Raw genomic sequence first — 24423 nt, 5'->3', positions numbered from 1 at the left:
AGTGGAGCAGTACTGTGAAGTAATGGACTTTAGTCCTGATGTGGGTGCAGGCCTCCGCTGACCAGGCTCAAGGTAAGCAAGGAGTAATCAATAAATGAAGAGATGAGGCAGCACTCCTGGTCAAACTTTGTGTTTATTCACCCAATGTGGCAGGTGCAATGTTTCAGCCCCTCAATGGAGCTATTTTCAAGCATGATAGTGAAGGTTACAAGCGGAGTATAAATACACTCCCAGGAAGTGACATAGACAATCAATGACATGATTAATTACAGGTGTACAATGAGTGCATAAAATTGTACAAAGAAGAGTATATTAACATATAAATCCATACAGCAGTGAGATAATAAATAAGTGTACACCTTGAAAACACATTAGCTTGAATACAATATGAGTATAATGGACTGACTCACATCTACCCATGGGAACCCTCGACCAGCCAATATAGGGTTAAGCCAGTGGCATAGTGTTGCCAGGTTACCATGCGACGTTTTTGGCTTTAATAAAAAGTTATCAGTATATATTTGACGGACCATATTAGGCTGAGGCAATAAAAACAGCTATTAAGTAGTAGGCATGTCAGGCATATGGGCAGACCTCCCTAGGGGGTCTGAAAAATAGTGAAAGTAAAAATAAAAAAGTTAAATAAAATAATAATAAAAAAACCTAAAAATTTAAATCACCCCCCTTTCCCTAGAACTGATATAAATATAAACAGTAAAAATCATAAACACATTAGGTATCACTACATCTGAAAATACTCGATCTATCAAAATATAATAATGTTTTTTCACTGCGTTTAACCCTGTAACGGAAAATAGCGCCCAAAGTCAAAAATTGTACTTTTTTGCCATTTTGAAAAATATAAAATTTTTTATAAAAAGCGATCAAAATCGTGTACAGTCCTAAAATTGCTAGCACTGAAAACTTCATCAAAAGTCGCACAAAATGGCACCTCCCACAGCAAAGTATGAAAAAGGTATTAGTGCCAGAAGATGGCAAAATGAAAATACATTTTTTTTGTAAATGTATAAAAACATTATAAAACCTATACAAATTTGGTATCCACGTGATTGTACCGACCCAAAAAATAAAGTAGACATGTCATTTAGGGCACACAGTGAAAGCTGTAAATCCAAGCCCACAAGCAAACGGTGCAAATGCGTTTTTTCACCATTTTCACTGCATTTGGAATTTTTTTTCTACTTCCCAGTACAAGGCATGGAATATTCAATACCATAACTATGAAGTGCAATTTGTTATGCAGAAAACAAGTCATTAAAGAGCTCTTTACATGTAAAAATAAAAAAGTTATACAATTTTGAAGGTGGGGATTAAAAAATGGAAACGAAAAAAAAGGGCCAGGTCATTAAGTAGTTAAAGGGTTGTTAATTATTGCTAGGTTTGAGCAGACCCTAACCACAATGGAGAGACCCAAACCTGAATCTATACTTCAGAAGTTACGGTTTGATGCTTGTGCTCACCCCAACCATTAACCCAAGTGATCGCAGTTGTTAACCACTTGCTTGCCACCAATTTCCTTAAGATTGTTAATCACCAATGACTTCACAGAATTTCAAATTAACCCCTACAATTACTACCAGCATTGATCATGGGTGTTACTGGTGGCTGTTCAGGTATGGGTCCATTTATCACCTTTCCACAGTAAAGGAAATTAGCATCAGTTCACTTAGGGTTTTATGACACCCAATATGCCTAGAACAACAGGTACACATACTCACTGCCACTCACTGATGTCCTAAAGTTTTTGCTTTGGGCTATTCTTTCAAGCAGGAGACGCGCACTGTTTGCCTATACTGTAGCAATAAGGAGGTGATCTTGAAAATACCTTTATAAGGGGTTTTCTAGGCTTTAATTCTTACGGGTAAGTACACATGTCAAGTGTTTATGATGATGTTTTTGAAACCAAAGCCATGTGCTGGATAAAAAGTATTAGTAACTATAAAACACAGAAGCGACTCATATTATTTTGTTAATTCACTATTGGTTTTGACTTTATTCCATTGAGGGCAGCACCTGTAGTGAGGCACAGAATTACACAATGGGGCACATTTACTAAGGGCCGTGTGTCTATTTTCTGTTGGACTTTGCACATTCTTTATAGTGCAAACTGCTTGCACAGGTATATAAGAAGTGTCTGCACGCGACCCTTATGTGGCGCTGCTGCACTAGGCATCACGTGACACAAATTTCTGCACTGAAGATGGTGTTCCAGTGCTCAGTCGGACCTTGACCCAGATTTAACAGGCAAAGTCCGACAGAAATGTGTTGCAAGCCCTATGTTGGGGGTGCACCAAAATAAAAGTTGGTGTACTCTTCCGGAGCAGAGCAGGAAACGCCAGATTCATGATGATCACGCGCCAGAAATACTGAATTTGGTGCCCTCTGCATTATACACAGGAAAACTGCATATAGTGCAGTTTGCACTATTCTTAGTAAATGTGACCCAATGTATGGATTTGGAAGCATAGAGCTATGTCACCCCGGGCTGTTCCACTATGGACACTGCTGCCTGTTTCCAAATCCATACATTGTGTAAATCTACTTATGTACTGTTACCTATTGATGAACTTTTTATATTGGATTCATGTTGTATTTAGATACTTTATATTATTTTTGGGTTGTGTATATTTCTATGAAAAATATATATTTAGTATTTTGTTATTTATTCACAACCAAAGAAAGATATATTTATGATTTTGTTCTAAATACAATTAAAGATTAAATCCCTTCACAAGTAATACTACCAATTAATATTAAAGTGTCCAACTGTAATAACACCAGTTAGACTCCGCTATAATAGTTAGCAAGCGTCTTTGTCCATTAGAAGAGAACATTAATGACATAATAATTTTTTCCTAATAATTTGCTATGATCCTGGGTCAGAAGGCCCCTAAATAAAATGTACACTAATGGACTCCATTTAATAAAGTGTCTCTTTTTACCTACTATTTAGTGACCTTTTATTTCCTCTACTTAGATTACATGATAATTACATATTTGAAGTAGCAGCAAGAAAATTGCAGCATCTTACCACTGTTGTGAGCCTCCAGCTGGGAGGCAGAGTTGACAGCGACTTTGCATAGTGAACAGTATAGAAGTCTCTTAGCCTTTTCTTCTTCAGTCTCTTCTGAAGGGCATATGTTGCTGCTGGTTACCAGAGTGATTTTCTTGTCCACTTTAGCTGTGGTCTCTGTTGTCATAACACTGATTTTCCGGATCTCTAACATCGTACTGGTTGATATTGCTGGAATTCCTGCGGCAAATTCTAAAAATAAACAAAAGCAAAATGTTTGCTAAGATGCATATGATATTATTTATTGCTACACATAATGAAGAATGAAACTGTCTTGAAGATGATTTTGTTAATGGCATGATGTTCTTTTGATGATCTTATGATATTACACTTGCCCCTTTATACATTTTTTCAGAACCCTGAAATAATTGCATATGCCGGTGAACCACTAATACTTGTGATTATTTCCCCATTTATGCCACCTCCATGCCAATGGGGCATGGAGTGAGGTGCTACTGGTGGGTCCGGAGCCTCTTGATCTCATCTGGCAGCGCACAAGTGGCAGCGTATGATAAATCTCCCCCTATATATTTATGGTCCCCTTAAAGGTACTTTATGGCAATATGCTTTTCATGCAGTGCTACTGCCTATTATAAGTTATATAGGGAAAAACACACAGAGCAATAACAAATAAAGCACATTGGACATATACATAGTCATTTACAAAGGGACGTAAACAATTATAAATGATGCAAAGACATACAAGTAAGCAGCAATTAGCATATGAAAGACAATGAGGCTTATTTACTAAGGGTCCGCGGATCGCACTTTCATTGGATGTTCAAAATTTTCGGGATTTGTGACGGTGTGACCGGTATTTAACTGGGGGTTGTGTCACAAGTGATAAGATTGTGGCGCAGCTGCGCTGGCTTTCATGCGACAGATATCGGGGGCGGGCCGTCAGACGATCCGACTGATACGGATTGAGCGAGCAATTTAAGATTCAATTAATGCACTTACATACACTGGGGGGAAGAAGGTGAACTCCGGCGGACCTGAGCGGGGAAGCAACACATGCAGGATATTGGGCTCACGGGATTCCGGTGGGCAATGCACTTTCGGGGATCGCGACAGGACAGGTAAGTAAATGTAGCTCAATGTATGGATAATTATGTTTATCTGTCTATTCTTTCTGTATGGTATAAGGAAAACCCCACCTCTACAACCTCAAGCAAAACTTTCAGGAAGCCAAATGACATGATACAGGATTAAAACCAAAGCAGTATATCTATTCCAGAAGAATCAGATTTCCAGCTGTAAAAAGCACATTTTCAATGTGGTTGCATTGATTCAGTACACTGTAGGGCAGTGATTGCGAACCTATGGCACTGGTGCCAGAGGTGGCACTCAGAACCCTTTCTGTGGGCACTCAGGCCATCAGCCCAGGACAGAGAACAGGAACAAATCCATTAAATCTTCCTGCAGTCCTATGCAACTTATGAGATGCTGCGCTCAGCACTATTTTACAGCGACACTTCATTGACTGTTTGGAACTGCTTGAAAAGTGAGAAGGTGTTGAAAGAAGTGCATTATCTTTGGATGTCTTCATGCTGGACCCACCATTGTTCCTAAACATAGAGACCCTGGAGAGAATCTACAATGATAGTCTGAATTTGACCACCTTGTTTTAACTGTATTGGTGGCCTCAGAGGGCCGATACAATTAAAGAAGGGGAAGAACAGGTAGCAATAAGTTACTGCTTAAAATGACACATTGGCACAACAGGGTAAATAAGTGGGTTTTGGTTGTAGTTTGGGCACTCTGTCTCCAAAAGGTTCGCCATCACTGGTGTAGGGCATTGGTCTGGCCGAGTGAGTGGCAATCGACGATAGTGGGGAAGGAAGGACTTTGTCACTTAAGGCCACCAGGTATGTGGACACATTTTTCAGGATAATATAAGGAAAACCCTGCCTCTTTTACCTACCATATAAGGTAGCCCACAGAAGAGAAGCAACCACTTAAAAACAGCACTGTCTTCAGTTGGGAAACTGTTCCTTCTGGAATAGATATACTGGTTTGTCTTGGATCCCACATTAGGTTTCCTGAAACTCATGTTTGATGTCAGGGGGGCTGCTTTACAAGGTAGCTAAAAGAGGGGTGGTTTTCCTTATCCCATTCTAAAAACATATTTGCCTATTTTCCAGAATGGCTATAATTCTCCACACACTACAAGGCGGCCAAAACTATACTATACTTTCTGTAAACATTCTTGTTCAGTCTTGGGCTATCTTCATGCTATGGTTTGTCATTCATTGTTCTGATCAAGAATCAGAACAACGCATGTTCAAGTTTGTCAGACTGATTTGTGCAGATGGAAGGCTTTAAGTTTGTAATCATTATCATCCAGTTGTATTTAACATGCAGTGCAATGTTATAGAGCATAAAACCAAACAGACTGACATATAGGTTTTAGAAAAAGGACGCATAAAGAAAAAACTGTGCATAAGTAGATCACTGTCAATCATTGATACCCCATTTCCCCTAATATAGGACATCCCCCCCCCCAAAATAAGACCTAGTACAGTTTTGTTAGTAGCATAAGACCTCCCCTGAAAATAAGCGACAGTCATTGCAGCAGCTCCCCCCATGTCATACTTTAGCATTAGTAGGTCTTTTAGATACTCCCAAGAGGTTGTAACATGGGTGAAGAATCCAAGTGATAAAATCACTGACTGTTTCTCTGCAAATGCAGTACAAGCAGCTACATGGACAAGAAGGGGTCATTTAAGGAAATTGATATTACTATACATGATAGTTTGGGGCCATACATGAGAGTTTGGGGCCAATGCTTCCAACGAGGGAAACAGAGTTACAATAAATTCACCATCAAATTCTGAGTTTAGAGAGTTATAAGGATGTTAGAAAAGTTGATTTTTTTGTTCAACAATAAATGCTCTCGTGGTCTATAACAGGCAGTCTATATATCAGAACTCATTTTCCACATTACATGTTCAAAGATTTTTTGTGAAAGTGACTTTCTTAACCAAAAAAATGTGCTGCATATGTTTTTACCATGTATTGGCAATAAATTAATAAATAATATATGATCGTAAATACAGTTATCTGGTGGAGAAAGCATGTATTATGCTACATCCTGACCAGTGCCCTGGCAGTATGAGCACCCCAGCTCAAAATATTTATTATATCCTCTGCTGGAATGCCGAAAAAGTAGAGAAATGAAGCGGCACTGTGAATCCGGATTAAATCCAAGGGTAGGGTGCAGGCTTGTAGAGGTCCGACTCAGGGATCCCAGAAATCCAGTAAGCAAAAAATGGAAAAGCAGCACTCCGTAACAAATAGGTGTTTATTTCACCAGTGGGGATTACAACGTTTCAGCTATCTCAATGTAGCCATTGTAGAATGACAATGTATACTCTCATAGACTTGAGTGCCCATAATACTCTATGGCAGCAAGATTCTAAAGTGTAAACAACTTTCCAGACAGCACCTGTCATTTTAAAGGTCAAACTGTCCGCTTGTCTGGTAAAAAGTCTGTTTTTCTTCTGCAAAACAATCTAAAGAGATACACAGTCAGAAATGTATTTTTAACGTTAATAAATGTTCATTAACCTTTTCTACTAGTCTATACATATACAATACTAATAAACAGAACATATATAACAAAACGTATTAAGGCAGAGCAAGAGTGGAACAGCACTACACATTTTGCTGTTATGTCATGGGGAATACAAGCATTAACTAAAACTGACACAGGGGCAGTTAGATTTCCTCTTTAAAGACCCATCACCTATTACCATTTCCATCCTATATTAGCTACCACTCAACTGATTCCTGTAGAGTTAGAGATTTTACTCTAGACTTTATTGTTTCCAAGCAATATTATAATATTATTTTTGGCAGTCAATATGCTAATTGGACTTTCTACTGTCGGTTGGTTGGTACCATGCTGTCTGGTTCAGAGAAGGACCACCTACCTTATAGTTGAGAACCCAATTTTCACATTGGATACCAAATCTGACAACACTAATTGTCATAGTTGTCATAGTTTGTGCTCACTCTCTGTACCCTCTCTGCTGCTGTAACGCTGTGATTTTCCCCACTGTGGGACTAATAAAGGATTATCTTATCTTATCTTAATTACTGGGTAGTTATAGAAAAAAATATGCTTTGTAAACCAGTGGTTAGATATTGGTATAGCAGTTTATTAACCCATTTGAAATTTAAGGAACGTCAAGAAATGCACATATTTAGGGCATCCTGATGTTCCTGAACATCCAGGAGATTGCATGGACTCAAAAGTGGAGCCCTTGTGATCTGTTCAAGTGGCAACACTGGGTCCCCCATTAATAGCTAACTCTGACTGCCTGCTGGGATCAAGAACAAGCAATGCTAGTTTCAGCCTGCCATGCATCACTTAGAACAGGCATTAACCAAAGAAAGATGTTGTCGACTGCATCTCGAGCAACGTCTTTCTTTGCTGAATATTTACCTGCTGGTCCGCAGTAAATCACGTGCACCAGAGGCTCGTGTTGATTTTGGTTGCCATCTTGAAGTTACTTTGCGTGGTGATAGAGTAAATGTTTGGTTGGTGAGTGGCTACTTCGTTACTATATATGTTTTTAGAACAAGCATTAGTTTGATCAGATGCTCCCTTGTTCAAGTCCCATAGTGGGACAAAAAAAAAATTTCTATAAATAAGTAATGGCTCAGTACTAAGAGTAAACAAAGAATTAGTTTTTTAATTAAAAGCTGTCTTGTCTATTTGACTTGTTATCTAATCTATAGGATGTTTTAATTAGTGTCCAGTAATAAGCATATTCATTTCCCTAAATATAATTGCACTTAAGAGACAGCTTGTGTGAAGTGCTTCTTACTCTCAGCTCTTAAATGCGGCCATTAGAATGATAAAGCAGAAACCACAGGATGTGTATTTACTTTAATTATGAGTATTAAGAACATCTGTATTGTCTTTTTCTATAGTTTGTCTTCCGCTCGGCTCTGCTCTTACATTCCTTTCTCTAGATAAAGATTACACTGTTATTAAGGAAGAACATTCATGTCAAATTATCAGAACAATTTTAGTTTAGTACTATAGCACTATGTACTGCTATATCCAGTTAAAAAAAAAGAGATATATTTTTTGGCACACAAAAATTTAAAATGATTTTGCTACAATGGCATACTAGTAATTTCTATCAAAAACAACATTTTGAAACTGTACAGTAAAAACAAGTGTCCATCAAGCCTGACCTTTCTATTCTTTAAAACCATATATTTTCATTCAAGTAATTCTGAACTGTATTTCAGGTAAATTTTCTTAAAAGGAGGCCCTGTGAAATGTAAAAATGACAAGGCCCATTATCTGAATCAGGAAAAATGCCTATAATAATACCTTATGGCAGCAAGCAGTCTTTTCTCAAAAAGAACTCCTTCATATTGGATAGAAAATTTCACCAACTCTGTATTTGTATGTTGGGGTTTATATATTGACATTGAGGTTCAACTTGAGCTTAAGGCCTACCGGTAATTTAAAATGTGTCCATCATAGACACTGCTACCTTTCTACATGGTTAAGGTGACTTTGGTTCCTCTCATGCATCATTTTTTGGATGGTACTGCTACCTCCTCACCAGTGCTCTACAGATATTTCCACCAGTCACAGGAGTGTCTGCCATTTTTGTTTTCTTGGACTATCTTAGACTCACAGTAGGCACAAGTTTATAGAATCGTGCAGGAAAAAGCAATCACCATGAAAGGAACCCAAACAAACATACAGATTTCTTGTAGATGTTCCCCTGTTCCCCTTTTAAGATTTGAATTCGAGATTTCAGTACTTTAACTTCATGAAGCCAAGGAATTTTCAGATTTTTGCATTTCGGTTATTCACTCCACTCATTCTACAAGCCATATCTTTTTTATTTTTTCATGTACAGAGCAGTAAAAGGACTTGTTATCTGCAGGACAACTTTCAAGTGCCACCATCTAATATTCTGCGCCATGTACAATATTCCAAACGTGGAGTAAAAACACAATAGTGCTATTTTCTGATGGGCTTTGTTTTTAAGGCATTCACAATGTGCTCAAGATGACACATCACCTTTATTCCTTGGGTCAGTATGATCAAGGAGATATCAAATTTATATAGGTTATTTTTATGTCTTAACCCCTTCATGCTCCGTGGCAGATATATCCCTAGGACTCACGGGCTGAGCCCTCTTCATACAGAGATGGGCTTTGCTGCATAAGGAAGCAAAGACCCATCGCTAACACCCGTGGTCAGTTAACCTGTTTTTTGCCGGCAGCAAAGTCGCCGGTGGCACTGGAAGCATGGCAGGGCATGGGCGCCGCCATCTTACCTCTGATCGTTGCTCCCCGAACGTCATCTGGGGCGGCGATTGGTTGCCATGGTAGCCTTGGGTCTTCATGAGACCTGAGGCTACATGGTTTCTACAGATTCGTTACAATGAGCCAGTGGCTCATTGTAATGAATCATGTGCAAAAATGCCATATATTGCAATACAGAAGTATTGCATTATATGGTAGGAATGAGATGACCATCTGGGGTTAATGTACCCTAGATGGTCTAAGAAATAGTGAAAAAAAAAAGAAAAAAAATAAGCCCTCACACAGCTCTGTACACAGAAAAATGAAAAACTTATGGATTTTTGAAGATGGAGGGCGAGAAATGAGCGAAAATACCCTGCGTCCTTAGGGGGTTAGTAATACTTTTGAAAAAACAAACAAAATTTTGAATTTGAAATATACTCTTGTGTCATCATATTTTGAAACCTGTAACTTTTTCATACATATGGAGGTTGGCAAAATGTAACTCTTTGCAGGGTGGAATGACATTTCCATCGATAAAGTCTGTACAACAGTGTGGCCTTTTGATTGCATTTTATTTAAATTTTTATGTAAGGCAAAATAGGAAAATCTAATTTGGGCATTTGGAGGTTTTTAACTGCTCCAATGCAGCACCAACCGTGGCAGTTGCTATCAGTTTTCTATTGTGTAACAAAGCTGACACTTGCCACCTATGGAAAGGGGTCAGCCTTTGAGCCCTTTCATACTCCCTTAACAACAACCGGCCCATAAATTTACATGGGCTGGTCATCAAAGGGTTTTTTATGCAGAGTATGCAGTAAATGCAGGGTAACTATGCTATTTTTGTTTCTGGTGACCATTATTTGGCCTTTATTCTTCAACCTCCTATATATCTTTCATAGCCATATACCTTATTCTTCGTCACCAATAAAAGTTTTTAATAGTCTACCTGTCTTTGGAAATAGCATTAAGATGTAACATTAATATAATTTAACTCTATCATTATCCCAGATAACCCCCATAATAACAAGAACTTGAAAATACCAGCTTTTAAGACTAAACTGTGTTCATAATTGAAATTGTGATGGGATTGATTCCTCAATATATATTTCATATATAAACAATTTTATAGATTTTCCCATGGATCAGGGGCCGGAAAAAGGGGCCTGGAATACCGCTGAGTAATGGAGTGTAAAGGTAGGACATGTGCACTCCATATACAGACAGTCCCCTACTTAAGAACACTCGACTTACATACGACCCCTAGTTACAAACGGACCTCTGGTTTTTGGTAATTTATTGTACTTTAGTCCTAGGCTACAATAAACAGCTATAACAGTTATCACATGTGTCTGTAATGAAGCTTTAGTGTTAATCCTGATTCTTATGACAACCCAACATTTTTAAAATCCATTTGTCACAGAGACCAAAAAAGTTCTGGCTGGGATTACAATGATAAAATATACAGTTCCGACTTACATACAAATTCAACTTAGGAAGAAACCTACAGACCCCATCTTGTATGTAACCCGGGGACTGCCTGTACTGTCTATGGCACTGAAGAAAGTAGCCAGATACTCTGCTTAGCTCCATCAGTGCCAGCAGGCAGATACGTTACCAGCTGCTCATTAGGGGTTACAACGCATCCCTGTTCACATAACCATGGGGATTATATCATAACCAATTGGTTGTAACTTGAGATGAGCGAGCATACTCGTCCGAGCTTGATGCTAGTTCGAGTATTAGCGTACTTGAAACGGCTCGTTGCTCGGACGAGTATTTCGCCTGCTCGAGATCGAGCTTTTCCTTAAGGAAACACAGTGAAGAACAGTTAAGAACGCAGTGACCACAGGATCATTTAAGTGAAGAACACAGTGAATAACACAGTGAAGAACACATTGCAGATGTTTCCGTACATCTGCTAACTTATCAGAAGACATTAGTGCCGAACGGTGTTCTTCACAATAGTACGTGAAGAACAATATGTGTGAAGAACACATTGCAGATGTATGGAAACATCTGCAATGTGTTCTTCACACATGTTGTTCTTCACATACTATAGTGAAGAACACCGTTCGGCACTCGTGTCTTCAGATAAGAGACCACGAGACTATAGAGACATTGATGTAAGTCAGGACTCTCACCTGGGTTCTGAGGATAAAAGCATGTTGTGATGTAGAGAAATCCAGCTGCCACTCCTAGTTGACCACGTTCACCAATGGACCAGGATCCCTGAACGATGTGGAGATTATATCATAACCAGGAGGAGATGTCAGGACGGCGCTGTGTTCAAAACTCACGTGGAGATCCGATGTCAAGGAAGAATCCACTTAATTGGTTACAACTAGAGATGAGCGAGCACTAAAATGCTTGAGTGCTCATTACTCTTCAGTGAAGAACACATTGCAGATGTTTCCATACATCTGCTAACTTATCAGAAGACATTAGTGCAGAAAGGTGTTTTTCACAATAGTATGTGAAGAACAATATGTGTGAAGAACACATTGCAGATGTTTAACACGGGTCATACTCCTTTTTGAAGTTCCATGAATATTCCGTTGAATAAAAAAAATGAAGAAACAGGACTGACTTCCTTATTTCTCAATAAAATGACACATTTTTTGCAGAGCCTTGGTCCCCTTGAAAAATGCTCGAGTCTCCCATTGACTTCAATGGGGTTCGTTATTCGATATGAGCACTCGAGCATGGGGAAAAGTTCGACTCGAGTAACGAGCACTCAAGCATTTTAGTGCTCGCTCATCTCTAGTTGTAACCAATTAAGTGGATTCTTCCTTGACATCAGATCTCCACGTGAGTTTTGAACACAGCGCCGTCCTGACATTTCCTCCTGGTTATGATATAATCTCCACATCGTTCAGGGATCCTGGTCCATTGGTGAACGTGGTCAACTAGGAGTGGCAGCTGGATTTCTCTACATTACAACATGCTTTTATCCTCAGAACCCAGGTGAGAGTCCTGACTTACATCAATGTCTCTATAGTTGCATTTGATGATATCACACGATAGCTGTGCCTTTTATACCTTTTCCTCTTGCAATCTTGCCTTGTTGCTGTTTTAGGGTATTGGGGCTTCGTCCCCCCCCCCCATCCCAGGTTATACTGTCTCACAGAACCATGGGGGTCTGACCAAGTTCATCAGCATGTTATTTCCTATTGAGTGTATAGGGAAAAACTTGATGTTCCACTCAATGTTGCTAGACAATCCCTTTGTATATTAAATTTAGTACTTTATTGCAAATGTGTATTAAAAAGCGGGAACGTATCAATATATCTCCCTAACAGTCTTCTTTTGGTATATCTAGCTATCTTATAGCATCTATCTATCTATCTATCTATCTATCTATCTATCTATCTATCTATCTATCTATCTATCTCTATTTCTGAAAAAAATCTGTGTTTTGTGTGTGGGAACTGTGTCTAGGTCACTGCTTTATTGGGACCAAAACCAAAAAGTTCAGCTATTCAATATTTATTTATTGAATAAACTATTTTTTAAAAATCTAAAACATAAAACTTAAAGCAGTCTGACCACTGAAAAGAATGAAAATGAATGCTAAGATTGTATACTAGTTAAAGGAAACACATGGCTGCACTCACAGGTTTACCTATCCAGGAAGCCTTATACTATAAAGATTGTTTCCTTTTTTGCTTTATTCAAAATTGTTGACCCTTTTGCATTGTTCTTAAAGGAAACCTACCACTTGTAGTGGCAGGTTTCTGATGGAAATACCGGGCACCAGCTCAGGCTGAGCTGGTGCCGGAGCTTATTTTCGTTAGTGTTTTAAACCGCACTTTTTAAACTTTATAGCCGGCGCAGGCTTACCGTGTGCGCGGCTACATAGGAAGTGAATGAGAGCTGCGCGCATGGTAAGCGCCGAGCGCGTACCTGCCTGCGCCGGCTATAAAGTTTTAAAATTGTTTTAAACCGTGATACCGCGGTCAGGGCCGGCGCTATGGGTAGGCAAAGGTGGCAATTGCCCAGGGCCCCCAGGGAGAAAGGAGAATCTCTTCTTTCAAATGAATCTTGAATTTTGTTTCTAGGTGCTATGGATCCAGAGATATTCAGGTTTAAAGTGAGAATATCAGGTGCCATTTTTATATATAAATATCACTTCCGACGGCAGTTTAACAGTTAATATCTCCGTTTTTCTACATTTTAGAAACACAAATTTAGATTCATATAAAAGAGGAGACTCTCTTCTTTCATAGGAAAAAAGAAGTGAGGTTCTATGTGTCACAGAACCAGAGATACAGCCCTCTGAAGTGTCTCCCCCATCTCCAGATTCTTAGCCATCAGGCTGCAGGGAGTATTAGCTGCACACAGGAGCTGCTGCACCTCACAGATAATGGAAATAATCACTTTATATGTTACTAGTACTACATTTTGAGAAGGGATAATATCAACTAATATTCATGTTTTAACCCTTCTCTATGCAAATCTAAGAACACACTTTGGGCCACATGTATCAATCGTTTTTTTCTGTTGTTTTTGCGCCTTTTCATTCAGGCGCACCGTTTTTGTGCCATTTTTGTGACTAAATGCGGATAAATGCTAGCTGCGCAGCAAAAAATAACCAGCTTTCTCTCATTATCCTAGCAATCCAGATGTTTTGATGCGGCTAATGATATTCATCACTTGCAACTTTTCATTTAGGCGCAAAAACGGGCGCAAAAACACTACAGCCCGGAGCTGGCGTTAACTGAGAAGAAAGCACTGAGCCCCTTTGCAGAACAGCTCATTTCTAGCAGAAAAGCTCATCCAGACACTGCAGACACTAGAACAGATCATACAGACATGAGATACTCTGCAGACACTAGTACAGATAATACAGTCATTAGATACTCTGCAGACAGGAGCTGCAGACTCTATTTACAGTTCATCACCTTCTATTTACAAAACATTCTGCAAAACGCTGAGCTCACGCAAGAGAGAAGAGAAGTTTGCACAAGTTTGCAGAATGTTGCAGATACGACAGACAAGTGTCCCCCATGTAATTCTGCACAGTATCACCAGTGTATCTGAGGGGGATACTGTGCAGAATTACAGGGGTGCAGCAGGAGACCAGCACTGGGGGATCCCCTCCAGGAGAAGCCCCTGCTGAGGAGGTCACTGGGTGCTGGGTGTCACACACCTGGGTGCTGCTGTGAGTGTTATCTTCATTCTGGTCTGTGGGAGAAGCAGAGAGGAGCTTGTAGCAGGATGACATGTAAGTGCCTGAATCTAACATTACGCCTAAACTGCGCCAAAATTGCGCCTAAACTGTGTTAAAGTAAAGTGATTAATAAGAGGCAGGAAATTACCTTATCACAGATGGTTGTAGCTTGTGATAATTCTGGAAAACAGTGCACCAGAATTTAGGCGCAACTACTACACCTAGGCGCACAAAAGTGATAAATGTGGCCCATTCTCTCTTATTCCCTTTTATTTTGTGATAGTTATTTTTTGTTGGGAAAATTGACTGATACGATGAACATTCAATCCTCTTCGCCTAATGTGACTACACCGCGACCAGAACATGTCCGAAAAGTTATATGTAACACCAAAAACACACACATGTCCTGGAATAAAGTTTTTATTTCCCATCATCCTCCATTATTTACACCGATGTTATGACATTCTCACTCTCATTCTTATGAAGCGCGGAGGGTTCTGTTATTGTGCGGATAATACAATGGCGACATCTAAACGTGACTTTTATTATCTCATTAGAGAGGTTTATGGATATATACTTATTTATTTGGGTGACCATTGTGTAAGGAACAGACAATGATAGATCTGTGTGAATTTTCTGCAGTTCCCTTTGCTGCATATTTTGGTGACTATACACATGTGGGGTATGTATGCTCTCCTCACATCTTACTGTTTTAGGAAAGTATATTTTCTTTATATAAGTATTCTGGATTTGTACATATTTTAGAGGAAATTTTGAATGTTAATTGCCAAATGCATCGCCTGGTTGTCTGCTTTCAAAATTCTATAGGTTTTTATTTTGTTTTATTGATATATTTTGCAGGTTGTGACTGTCTAAAAATGTCTAGCTGAAAAGCAGATATCTAGTTATTACAGTTTTAGTGATATTATGTGGATTTATTCATGTGAACATATCAATAGGGCATATTTGTGAACTCTACAAATGTCCATGTATTACATTTAGGAGATGTGAAGGTAAACATTTTCTGTTTGGATCAAATTTTTTGCCATCAAAGTCAAATTTTAAGTATTTTTAATAAAATGTTTCAATTTGAACCAAAATTGCATGAAGGCGCCTATGTCTATAAAATCTTTGATGCAATTTTGAAAATGGGGCAAGTGTCTGCTTTCAGAAAATATCGGTCCCCCTCCCCAATGGGCCTCACAGTCTAATCAACCTACCAGTAATTTTTTGGAGTGTGGGAGGAAACCGGAGGACCCGGAGGAAACCCACGCAGACACAGAGAGAACATACAAAATCTTTGCAGATGTTGACCAGCGCTGCAAGGCTGTAGTGCTAATCACGGAGCCACCATGCTGCCCATAAATCTCCCTATCATCTATCTATCTATCTCCCATAAAATTCTCCCATATTACAGTTTGTTTTACCATACTAAAGGAGCCTCTTGCTGACTGTGACTGGTCATAAAATAGTTTTATTTTGGGGCCCCACTTTTAGTTTTGCCCCGGGCCCCACTTTGTCTAGAACCGGCCCTGACCGCGGTTTAAAACACTAACGAAAATAAGCTCCGGCACCAGCTCAGCCTGAGCTGGTGCCCGGTATTTCCATCAGAAACCTGCCACTACAAGTGGTAGGTTTCCTTTAAGAACAATGCAAAAGGGTCAACAATTTTGAATAAAGCAAAAAAGGAAACAATCTTTATAGTATAAGGCTTCCTGGATAGGTAAACCTGTGAGTGCAGCCATGTCTCACCTTTCCTACTGAGGCAGAAAATGACCTTCTCTACAAAGTATCGGTGCAACTTGGATGAAAAATGATTTTCGGTGTTGTGCTATATGTAAAATGTCTGTTTCACTTGCCTTCAAGCCAATACTGATAAGGCAATTCAAAAATAATAAAAACCTTTTTCACATGACTGGGATACAATATTACAGTATGTGTGCCATAGAAAATAAAACCCATAGATACTCGTCGTGTCTTTGTGACAGCAAATGTTAGCTCTAGATCAAAAAGATTTCACTAGTTTGAACATTTCTATGAACCATGAATTGAGGCACAGACATGTTAGATGTTTGTTATATTTTTATTGTATACCACATTCACACTAGACAGTGTTTTAGAATAAAAAAAATGGTGACTCATTATTTCTTCTTTGTATTGTATTTAGAGTGTGTGAATGACCACCGATCACCACTTTAAAATCAGAGGCTCAGAGAGTGTATTATAGCAATAAATGGACATCCCAGCACTGGGACCCCAAGCAGTCAATCCTTATGACCTATTTATAAAAAGTGCCTAGTGAATGCATTTGCTCTCTTGGAAAGATAAGTTATATTTTTGTTTAATCTGTACAATTCATTATTAAATGTCCCATCTAAGACATTTATGGCCTATCCCCCAAATTATCCATAAATGTTCCCTAGGCACAGGTTCGATCACTTGGACCACCATCTATCTAGATAACAGGGGTTAACTGTGTGATACAACTGCAATGAGTGGAGAGGTAGCAGCAGATGCATGGCCCTCTCCATTCACTTTATTGGAACCACTGAAAATAACATAACAGGGAAACATCTATCAAGATCATTGTAACATCTGTGACATCATTGTCTACTGTCTGCAGAATGCGAGTTAGAAGGTAGTGAAATTCCTCTGTCTTTTGTGTGTGTGAACTGTGGCTAGGTTGCTGCTTTATTGGGACTAATAGAACGACACTTAGTTCCCCTGCAGCTCATCTCTGTCCAGCAAACAGTTGAGTGATGGATAACCATTATAGTCAGCTGCTGGGGAGTCGTCCAGGAATTTCTTTATATATTTGCCCAGTTCCATTACACTTTGCCGTCTTCTGATACATTTCCCTATTTATGTTTGCTATCGCTTTGCTATACTGTATCCAACCCGTATTTGTTATTTGACCATACTCCTTGTTATTCGATTATATGTTTTGCCACCATCTAGGATTTGACCTGGTTCTTGACCTGTTTTTTTTTAATGGAAAATTATGGATTAATCCAATAATAGAATGTTGGCTCTTGCGAGCAGGATGCTCCCTCCTATTATTCCATATGGCTGTTTGTAATGTAGCATTGTATTTGTATATGTACCCTATGATTTGTAAAGTGTTACAAAATGTGATGGCACTATATAAATAAAGATTTTTATTACAATGGAAAACTTTACATTGTTCTCTATTTATTATTTGCAGGGATGAACAGACCCTTTCAGATTAAGATTCCTTGAACCAGCTCCTGAAAGTTTAGCTCGGGTGCCTACCGGTAACACCCGTGTTTGCCAAGGGTGTTCTCCTTTAAATGCCACCACAATGTTTGGGACCATTCATCTCTTGTGACAAAATGTTATACAGGCAGTCCCCCTGTTACATACAAGATAGGGTCTGTAGGTTTGTTCTTAAGTTGAGTTTGTATGTAAGTCGGAACTTTATATTTTATCATTGTAACCCCAGCCAGAACTTTTTTGGTCTCTGTGACAACTGGATTTTAAAAATGTTGGATTGTCATAGGAACCAGGATTAACACTAAATCTTCATTACAGACACCTGTGATAACTGTTATAGCTCTTTATTGTAGCCTAGGACTAAAGTACAATAAATTACCAATATCCAGAGGTCTGTTTGTAACTAGGGGTCGTATGTAAGTCGAGTGTTCTTAAGTAGGGGACCGCCTGTATATATAATATTTATCTATTTTTTCCAACCATTATATAACCACTGGATTCCTTAATTTTCAAAGCTTATTATTTTGATTGAATCTAAAGAACTTGACTTTTTGCTGAATATGATCAGTCATTCTCATCTACTGATTTGGAAAGAATGCATTTTTTGGATTGATTAAATTGGCAATGTATGACATAACAGAACAAGTTCTTTTGGCTGACAAATTCATTAAAGTCATTGTGGTCAGCAAAATCTGTTTGAGTTTAGTTAGTTTGACGCTCTGACCTTTCATTTCAGAGATATCTATGATGTATTCAGTTCGCACACCGTCTAGCCAATTTACATGACATTTCACATTGTAATCATATTGCTATGAAAAGCGAGACTTGCAAAAGCATTGTATCTGTAGTTTTATTTATAGTGGAACTGTAATGGTTCTTATCTTGTTGTGTCAGTAATATAGACAGACCTGGAGACATTCAGTATTTCAGAGAATTATATCAAGCCATACTCCTTTTATATATCATTGTAACTCTTAATATACTTTTTACATGAAAATATTAAGAGGTTTTAGACCGAAAGCATAAAATATCAATATCTTTGTAAAGCTGAATTTGTCCTTTTTGTCAAAGTTTGATTTGGTGGCCACTTATGACAAATGGGTGTGCAGCCATATTGAAAAAGTGTCTACATAGACTAATAGCGTAAATCAGTATGTGGCAGAGTTATTTCATAGCTAAAGTTATATAATACATTTTTGCACCCTTTAAGTACCTAGTCTATGCCACTGCTTCCAGCTCTTGTTCTGCATCTAGCACCTGAAGAATCCTGGAACAGCTGATGGGTGCAGGGTCCTGTTAGATGTGAAATTGATGACTAGAAATGAGCAGACCCAAACTGAAATGTTTTTGTCTCGATAACCGGAAAAACAGACAAAAATTTGGGTTTAGCATTAAGGCTTTACCTGGGAAAGCTAGCTGATTGGCTGCTGGGGAGCCAGCTTTTCACACCCACTGCTTATCTTGTTATCCCTTTTAAATGCTGAGAGAGAAACCTAGGATTGTCGCCAGTGGCTTTGCCAGTGGCATTTGAAGGGTTAAATCTATACATTTACTTTATTTATTTGTATATTGACACATAAGTTAACCTTTTTTCAATTATTGACTTTTGAAAGTAATTTTAAGAAACTAGGTCCTTCAGTGCAAGGGAAAAGAATAGGAGCGGTGATTATTACTTCCACCAGTTATCGAGATTTAACACCTTAATGCCAGGTAATGGAGCTACACGACAAGATGTTGTTAAGTATACATTTAGAGGGATATTTTGCAACATATAATACTTTGAAAAAAATGATCAAAAGGCTTACAGTCAACAAAATGATAGTTATGAAAACTTCAGCTTGTCCTGCAAAAATGACACCGCTCTGCATACCAAAATAGAAAAATGTCATTGACACGGTTACACCCACGATCCTCGGTACGGATTGAGGGTGTACCAGTGCCTGCTGCCACGGTCCCCGCTCCCCCAGCTCACTTACCTCTCCAGGCTCCGGCCTGCACTCTTGCTCCCAGCATGTAGGCCGCATGCTGTTTCCATGCAGTCGCGTGCTCCTGCCACTAGAGGGGGCGCGCCCAGACTTCTCCCAGCCTTAAAGGGCCAGCGTCCTCCTTATTGGCTCTTGCATTCCTGCCTCGGCTATTTAGCCTGGCGACTCCCAGCATCCCCTGGCGGATCTTCATGTCCTATTACTGAAGAGAAAGCCCTCTGTGTTCCTGAGCGTTTCCAGACGCCTCTGTGATTTCCGTGTTCCGTGGTGTTTCTGTGTTCCTGGTTTCCTGTGTCATTCCTGTGGCGGTCCTGCAATCCTGTGGCGGTCCTGCATTCCTGTGGCGGTCCTGCATTCCTGTGGCGGTCCTGCAATCCTGTGGCGGTCCTGCAATCCTGTGGCGGTCCTGCAATCCTGTGGCGGTCCTGCCAGCCGTCCTTCAGAGGTCCTGCCAGCCGTCCTTCAGAGGTCCTGCCAGCCGTCCTTCAGAGGTCCTGCCTTCCCGTGGTCCTGCCTTCCCGTGGTCCTGCCTGCCTGCCTTCCCGTGGTCCTGCCTGCCTTCCCGTGGTCCTCGTGTCCCTACCTTGGCTGCCACCGTGGGCCTAGTCGCACCCGTGGAGCGACCTGGTGACTCCCGCCGCAGCAAGACCATCCCGCTTTGCGGCGGGCTCTGGCGAAGACCAGGAGTTCACTTAGACTCCGCTCCCGGGTGCGGCTAAGGTTGTTATCTCCCGCGGTGGTCCAGGGAGTCCACTTACTTAGTCCCAAGGGACTAATCCCCATAGACAGTAAGATCCGGCCATGGACTCCGCCAAGGTCTTGTATCCTGCAAAAGCCATGGACTGTGTCGAGGATCCTTACCTGCTACTGGGTGACCTCCCTAGCACCATCGCCCGGCAGTCCCAAGAGATTGCTGTCCAAAAGGAACTCTTGGACAAACTTGCTGCCACTCTTCGGATGATTGCCTCCCAGCAGCAGGCTCCCTTGACTCCTCCCGTTGCTCCAGTCACCCCGCAATGTTTTTTGGCAGTAGAGACCCGAAAATTTTTTACCGGACAAATTCGATGGCAACCCCAAATTGTGCCGGAGATTTATTTCCCAGTGCTCGCAGCACCTTGAACTGTTATCTTCCCAGTACCCCACCGAACGCTCTAAGGTGGCGTTCATCTACTGTCTGCTCTCTGGAGAGGCCCTGGCCTGGGCTACCCCCCTATTGGATAGTGGTGACCCGGACATGGTCTCCCATACCAAGTTCCTGGCTAAAATCCGGTCCAGGTTTTTACCACCTCAAGTCCGGCTACCTCGCCTGTCCAGCTTGGTCCCAGTGTCTCCACTGCCTCCCAGAGCTGCTCCAGTGGCTCCGCAGCTTCCCAGAGCTGCTCCAGTGGCTCCGCAGCTTCCCAGAGCTGCTCCAGTGGCTCCGCAGCTTCCCAGAGCTGCTCCAGTGGCTCCGCAGCTTCCCAGAGCTGCTCCAGTGGCTCCGCAGCTTCCCAGAGCTGCTCCAGTGGCTCTGCAGCTTCCCAGAGCTGCTCCAGTGGCTCCGCAGCTTCCCAGAGCTGCTCCAGTGGCTCCGCAGCTTCCCAGAGCTGCTCCAGTGGCTCCGCAGCTCCCCGCAGCTGCTCCAGTGGCTCAGCAGCTCCCCGCAGCTGCTCCAGTGGCTCTGCAGCTCCCCGCGGCTGCTCCAGTGGCGCCCCAGTCTCCGCAGCTTGCCACGGCTGCTCCAGTGGCGCCCCAGTCTCCGCAGCTTGCCACGGCTGCTCCAGTGGCGCCCCAGTCTCCGCAGCTTGCCACGGCTGCTCCAGTGGCGCCCCAGACTCCGCAGCTTGCCACGGCTGCTCCAGTGGCGCCCCAGACTCCGCAGCTTGCCACGGCTGCTCCAGTGGCGCCCCAGACTCTGCAGCTTGCCACGGCTGCTCCAGTGGCGCCCCAGACTCCGCAGCTTGCCACGGCTGCTCCAGTGGCGCCCCAGACTCCGCAGCTTGCCACGGCTGCTCCAGTGGCGCCCCAGACTCCGCAGCTTGCCACGGCTGCTCCAGTGGCGCCCCAGACTCCGCAGCTTGCCACGGCTGCTCCAGTGGCGCCCCAGACTCCGCAGCTTGCCACGGCTGCTCCAGTGGCGCCCCAAAGTCCGCAGCTTGCCACGGCTGCTCCAGTGGCGCCCCAGACTCAGCAGCTTGCCACGGCTGCTCCAGTGGCGCCCCAGACTCCGCAGCTTGCCACGGCTGGTCTAGAGACTCTGCAGCTTGCCAGTGCTGCCCAAGTGGCATCCCAGACTCCGCAGCTTGCCACGGCTGCTCCAGAGACTCCGCAGCTTGCCACGGCTGCTCTGGCCTCCCCTGAGGCTGCTCCGGTGTGCCTAGAGTCGACCCAGCCTGCTTCCCAAGTCTTCCCGGTGCCTTCTCTCCTCCTAAGGTGTCTCATCACCAAGAAGAATTGGAGGAGGCGAAGAAAGAAGTACAACGGGCTGAAGAAGAAGAGAAAAGGGGCCCTAAGGGGGGGGGGGGTACTGTCACGGTTACACCCACGATCCTCGGTACGGATTGAGGGTGTACCAGTGCCTGCTGCCACGGTCCCCGCTCCCCCAGCTCACTTACCTCTCCAGGCTCCGGCCTGCACTCTTGCTCCCAGCATGTAGGCCGCATGCTGTTTCCATGCAGTCGCGTGCTCCTGCCACTAGAGGGGGCGCGCCCAGACTTCTCCCAGCCTTAAAGGGCCAGCGTCCTCCTTATTGGCTCTTGCATTCCTGCCTCGGCTATTTAGCCTGGCGACTCCCAGCATCCCCTGGCGGATCTTCATGTCCTATTACTGAAGAGAAAGCCCTCTGTGTTCCTGAGCGTTTCCAGACGCCTCTGTGATTTCCGTGTTCCGTGGTGTTTCCGTGTTCCTGGTTTCCTGTGTCATTCCTGTGGCGGTCCTGCAATCCTGTGGCGGTCCTGCATTCCTGTGGCGGTCCTGCATTCCTGTGGCGGTCCTGCAATCCTGTGGCGGTCCTGCAATCCTGTGGCGGTCCTGCAATCCTGTGGCGGTCCTGCCAGCCGTCCTTCAGAGGTCCTGCCAGCCGTCCTTCAGAGGTCCTGCCAGCCGTCCTTCAGAGGTCCTGCCTTCCCGTGGTCCTGCCTTCCCGTGGTCCTGCCTGCCTGCCTTCCCGTGGTCCTGCCTGCCTTCCCGTGGTCCTCGTGTCCCTACCTTGGCTGCCACCGTGGGCCTAGTCGCACCCGTGGAGCGACCTGGTGACTCCCGCCGCAGCAAGACCATCCCGCTTTGCGGCGGGCTCTGGCGAAGACCAGGAGTTCACTTAGACTCCGCTCCCGGGTGCGGCTAAGGTTGTTATCTCCCGCGGTGGTCCAGGGAGTCCACTTACTTAGTCCCAAGGGACTAATCCCCATAGACTGTGACAGTCATATGCTAAATACAGCAAAATAAAGACATTTTTGTACAAGATGTTAAATTATTTTAATATGTATTAAAGCATAATGAAACCTAAATAATTTGGTATCTAATGGGGTTGTCATTTGGAATACATAGTAAAAGCCATAAAGCCCACAAGATAATGACGCAAATGCTTTTTTCTGTCGTTTTCACTGCATTTGGACATTTTTTACAGCTTTCTAGTACAATGCGTGAGTTATTATATGGTGTCACTAGGAAGTACTATCAAGAAAACAAGCCATCACCTCTGTAAAATGAAAAGGTTATAGCTTTTGGGAAGAGGGGACAGAAAACTGAAACACAAAATAAAAAAATGGCAGCAAGAGGTTAAACAAATTGTTCAGGATTTATCATTGAAGACCTATCCATAGAAGCCACAGTTCTACACAGAGAATGAGAAAATTGCTTTTGTCTCTGTGAAGTTTTTACACCTGGGTCGACCAGCTGATACACCGTGATATTGATCAAACTTTTACAGGCCGTCAATGATAAATCCCAGAAAACCTTTTGTTTCATTAAAACTCGTTGGAAACTTTGTCTGAAAATATTGATGAATACCTACATTTAATGCTGGATTGTAACAATTGCAAAACAACATAATTTGCAATGTCTAAAAATATCTACAAACTTTGACAGATACATGATTAATAAATCTCCACCCTGCAATTCTTGTTTAAACATATTACATCTGCTATTGGAAGAGAGGAGAAGTAAAATATTTAGCCAAATACTGAACTAATGGAATTCAGTAATATAGTCACAGCATGAAATGTATCAGCTCTTTGCCAACTGGTAATTTTTGCTTTAGCTAATAAAAGAAATCTATTGTTTACCTAGGAATTCCCATCAACACTAGTAAGAAGGCGCACACTATAATTAAGGGCTTCAAAATGTCAAAAATGTTTTATTTATGGTGGTACAATAATTGTTTATGTAATTAATTCAGTTTATTCATATATTAACATTACCCTAACTTGGCCACACATCAGGCATACCGTGCAGCTAAAATTAAGTCAGGCACAATGCTATGCAGTGGGGTCTGGATCACTAAGAATAGACATTTTCTCTCTTATTTAAATTTTTTGGAAAAATATAGACACATCAATCGCTTTTCTATTCTGGGGGAGGGGTTGTCAAGAATATCAGCACATAAGTTGTGACTTAGTTGCAATTCCTAGCTCAGAGGCTAATTGCACTTGGGCCCGAGTTGGTGGTGCCGGGTT

The 24423-nt window shown here is 41.8% G+C and overlaps 1 protein-coding gene across 2 annotated transcripts in view; it reads right to left on the bottom strand.

The window, feature by feature from the left end:
• ZNF385D (zinc finger protein 385D) overlaps positions 1 to 24423 on the bottom strand; it is a 215337-nt gene that overhangs the window by 18736 nt on the left and 172178 nt on the right. For both annotated transcript variants that reach the window (XM_072153637.1, XM_072153638.1), the window contains one exon: positions 3053 to 3286. In XM_072153637.1, coding sequence (XP_072009738.1) covers positions 3053 to 3286 — 234 coding nt within the window. The remainder of the gene's footprint in view (positions 1 to 3052; positions 3287 to 24423) is intronic.

Source organism: Engystomops pustulosus, chromosome 5, assembly GCF_040894005.1.
Source record: "Engystomops pustulosus chromosome 5, aEngPut4.maternal, whole genome shotgun sequence".
Classification (NCBI taxonomy): domain Eukaryota; kingdom Metazoa; phylum Chordata; class Amphibia; order Anura; family Leptodactylidae; genus Engystomops; species Engystomops pustulosus.
This window is presented reverse-complemented; position numbering and strand designations above follow the sequence as displayed.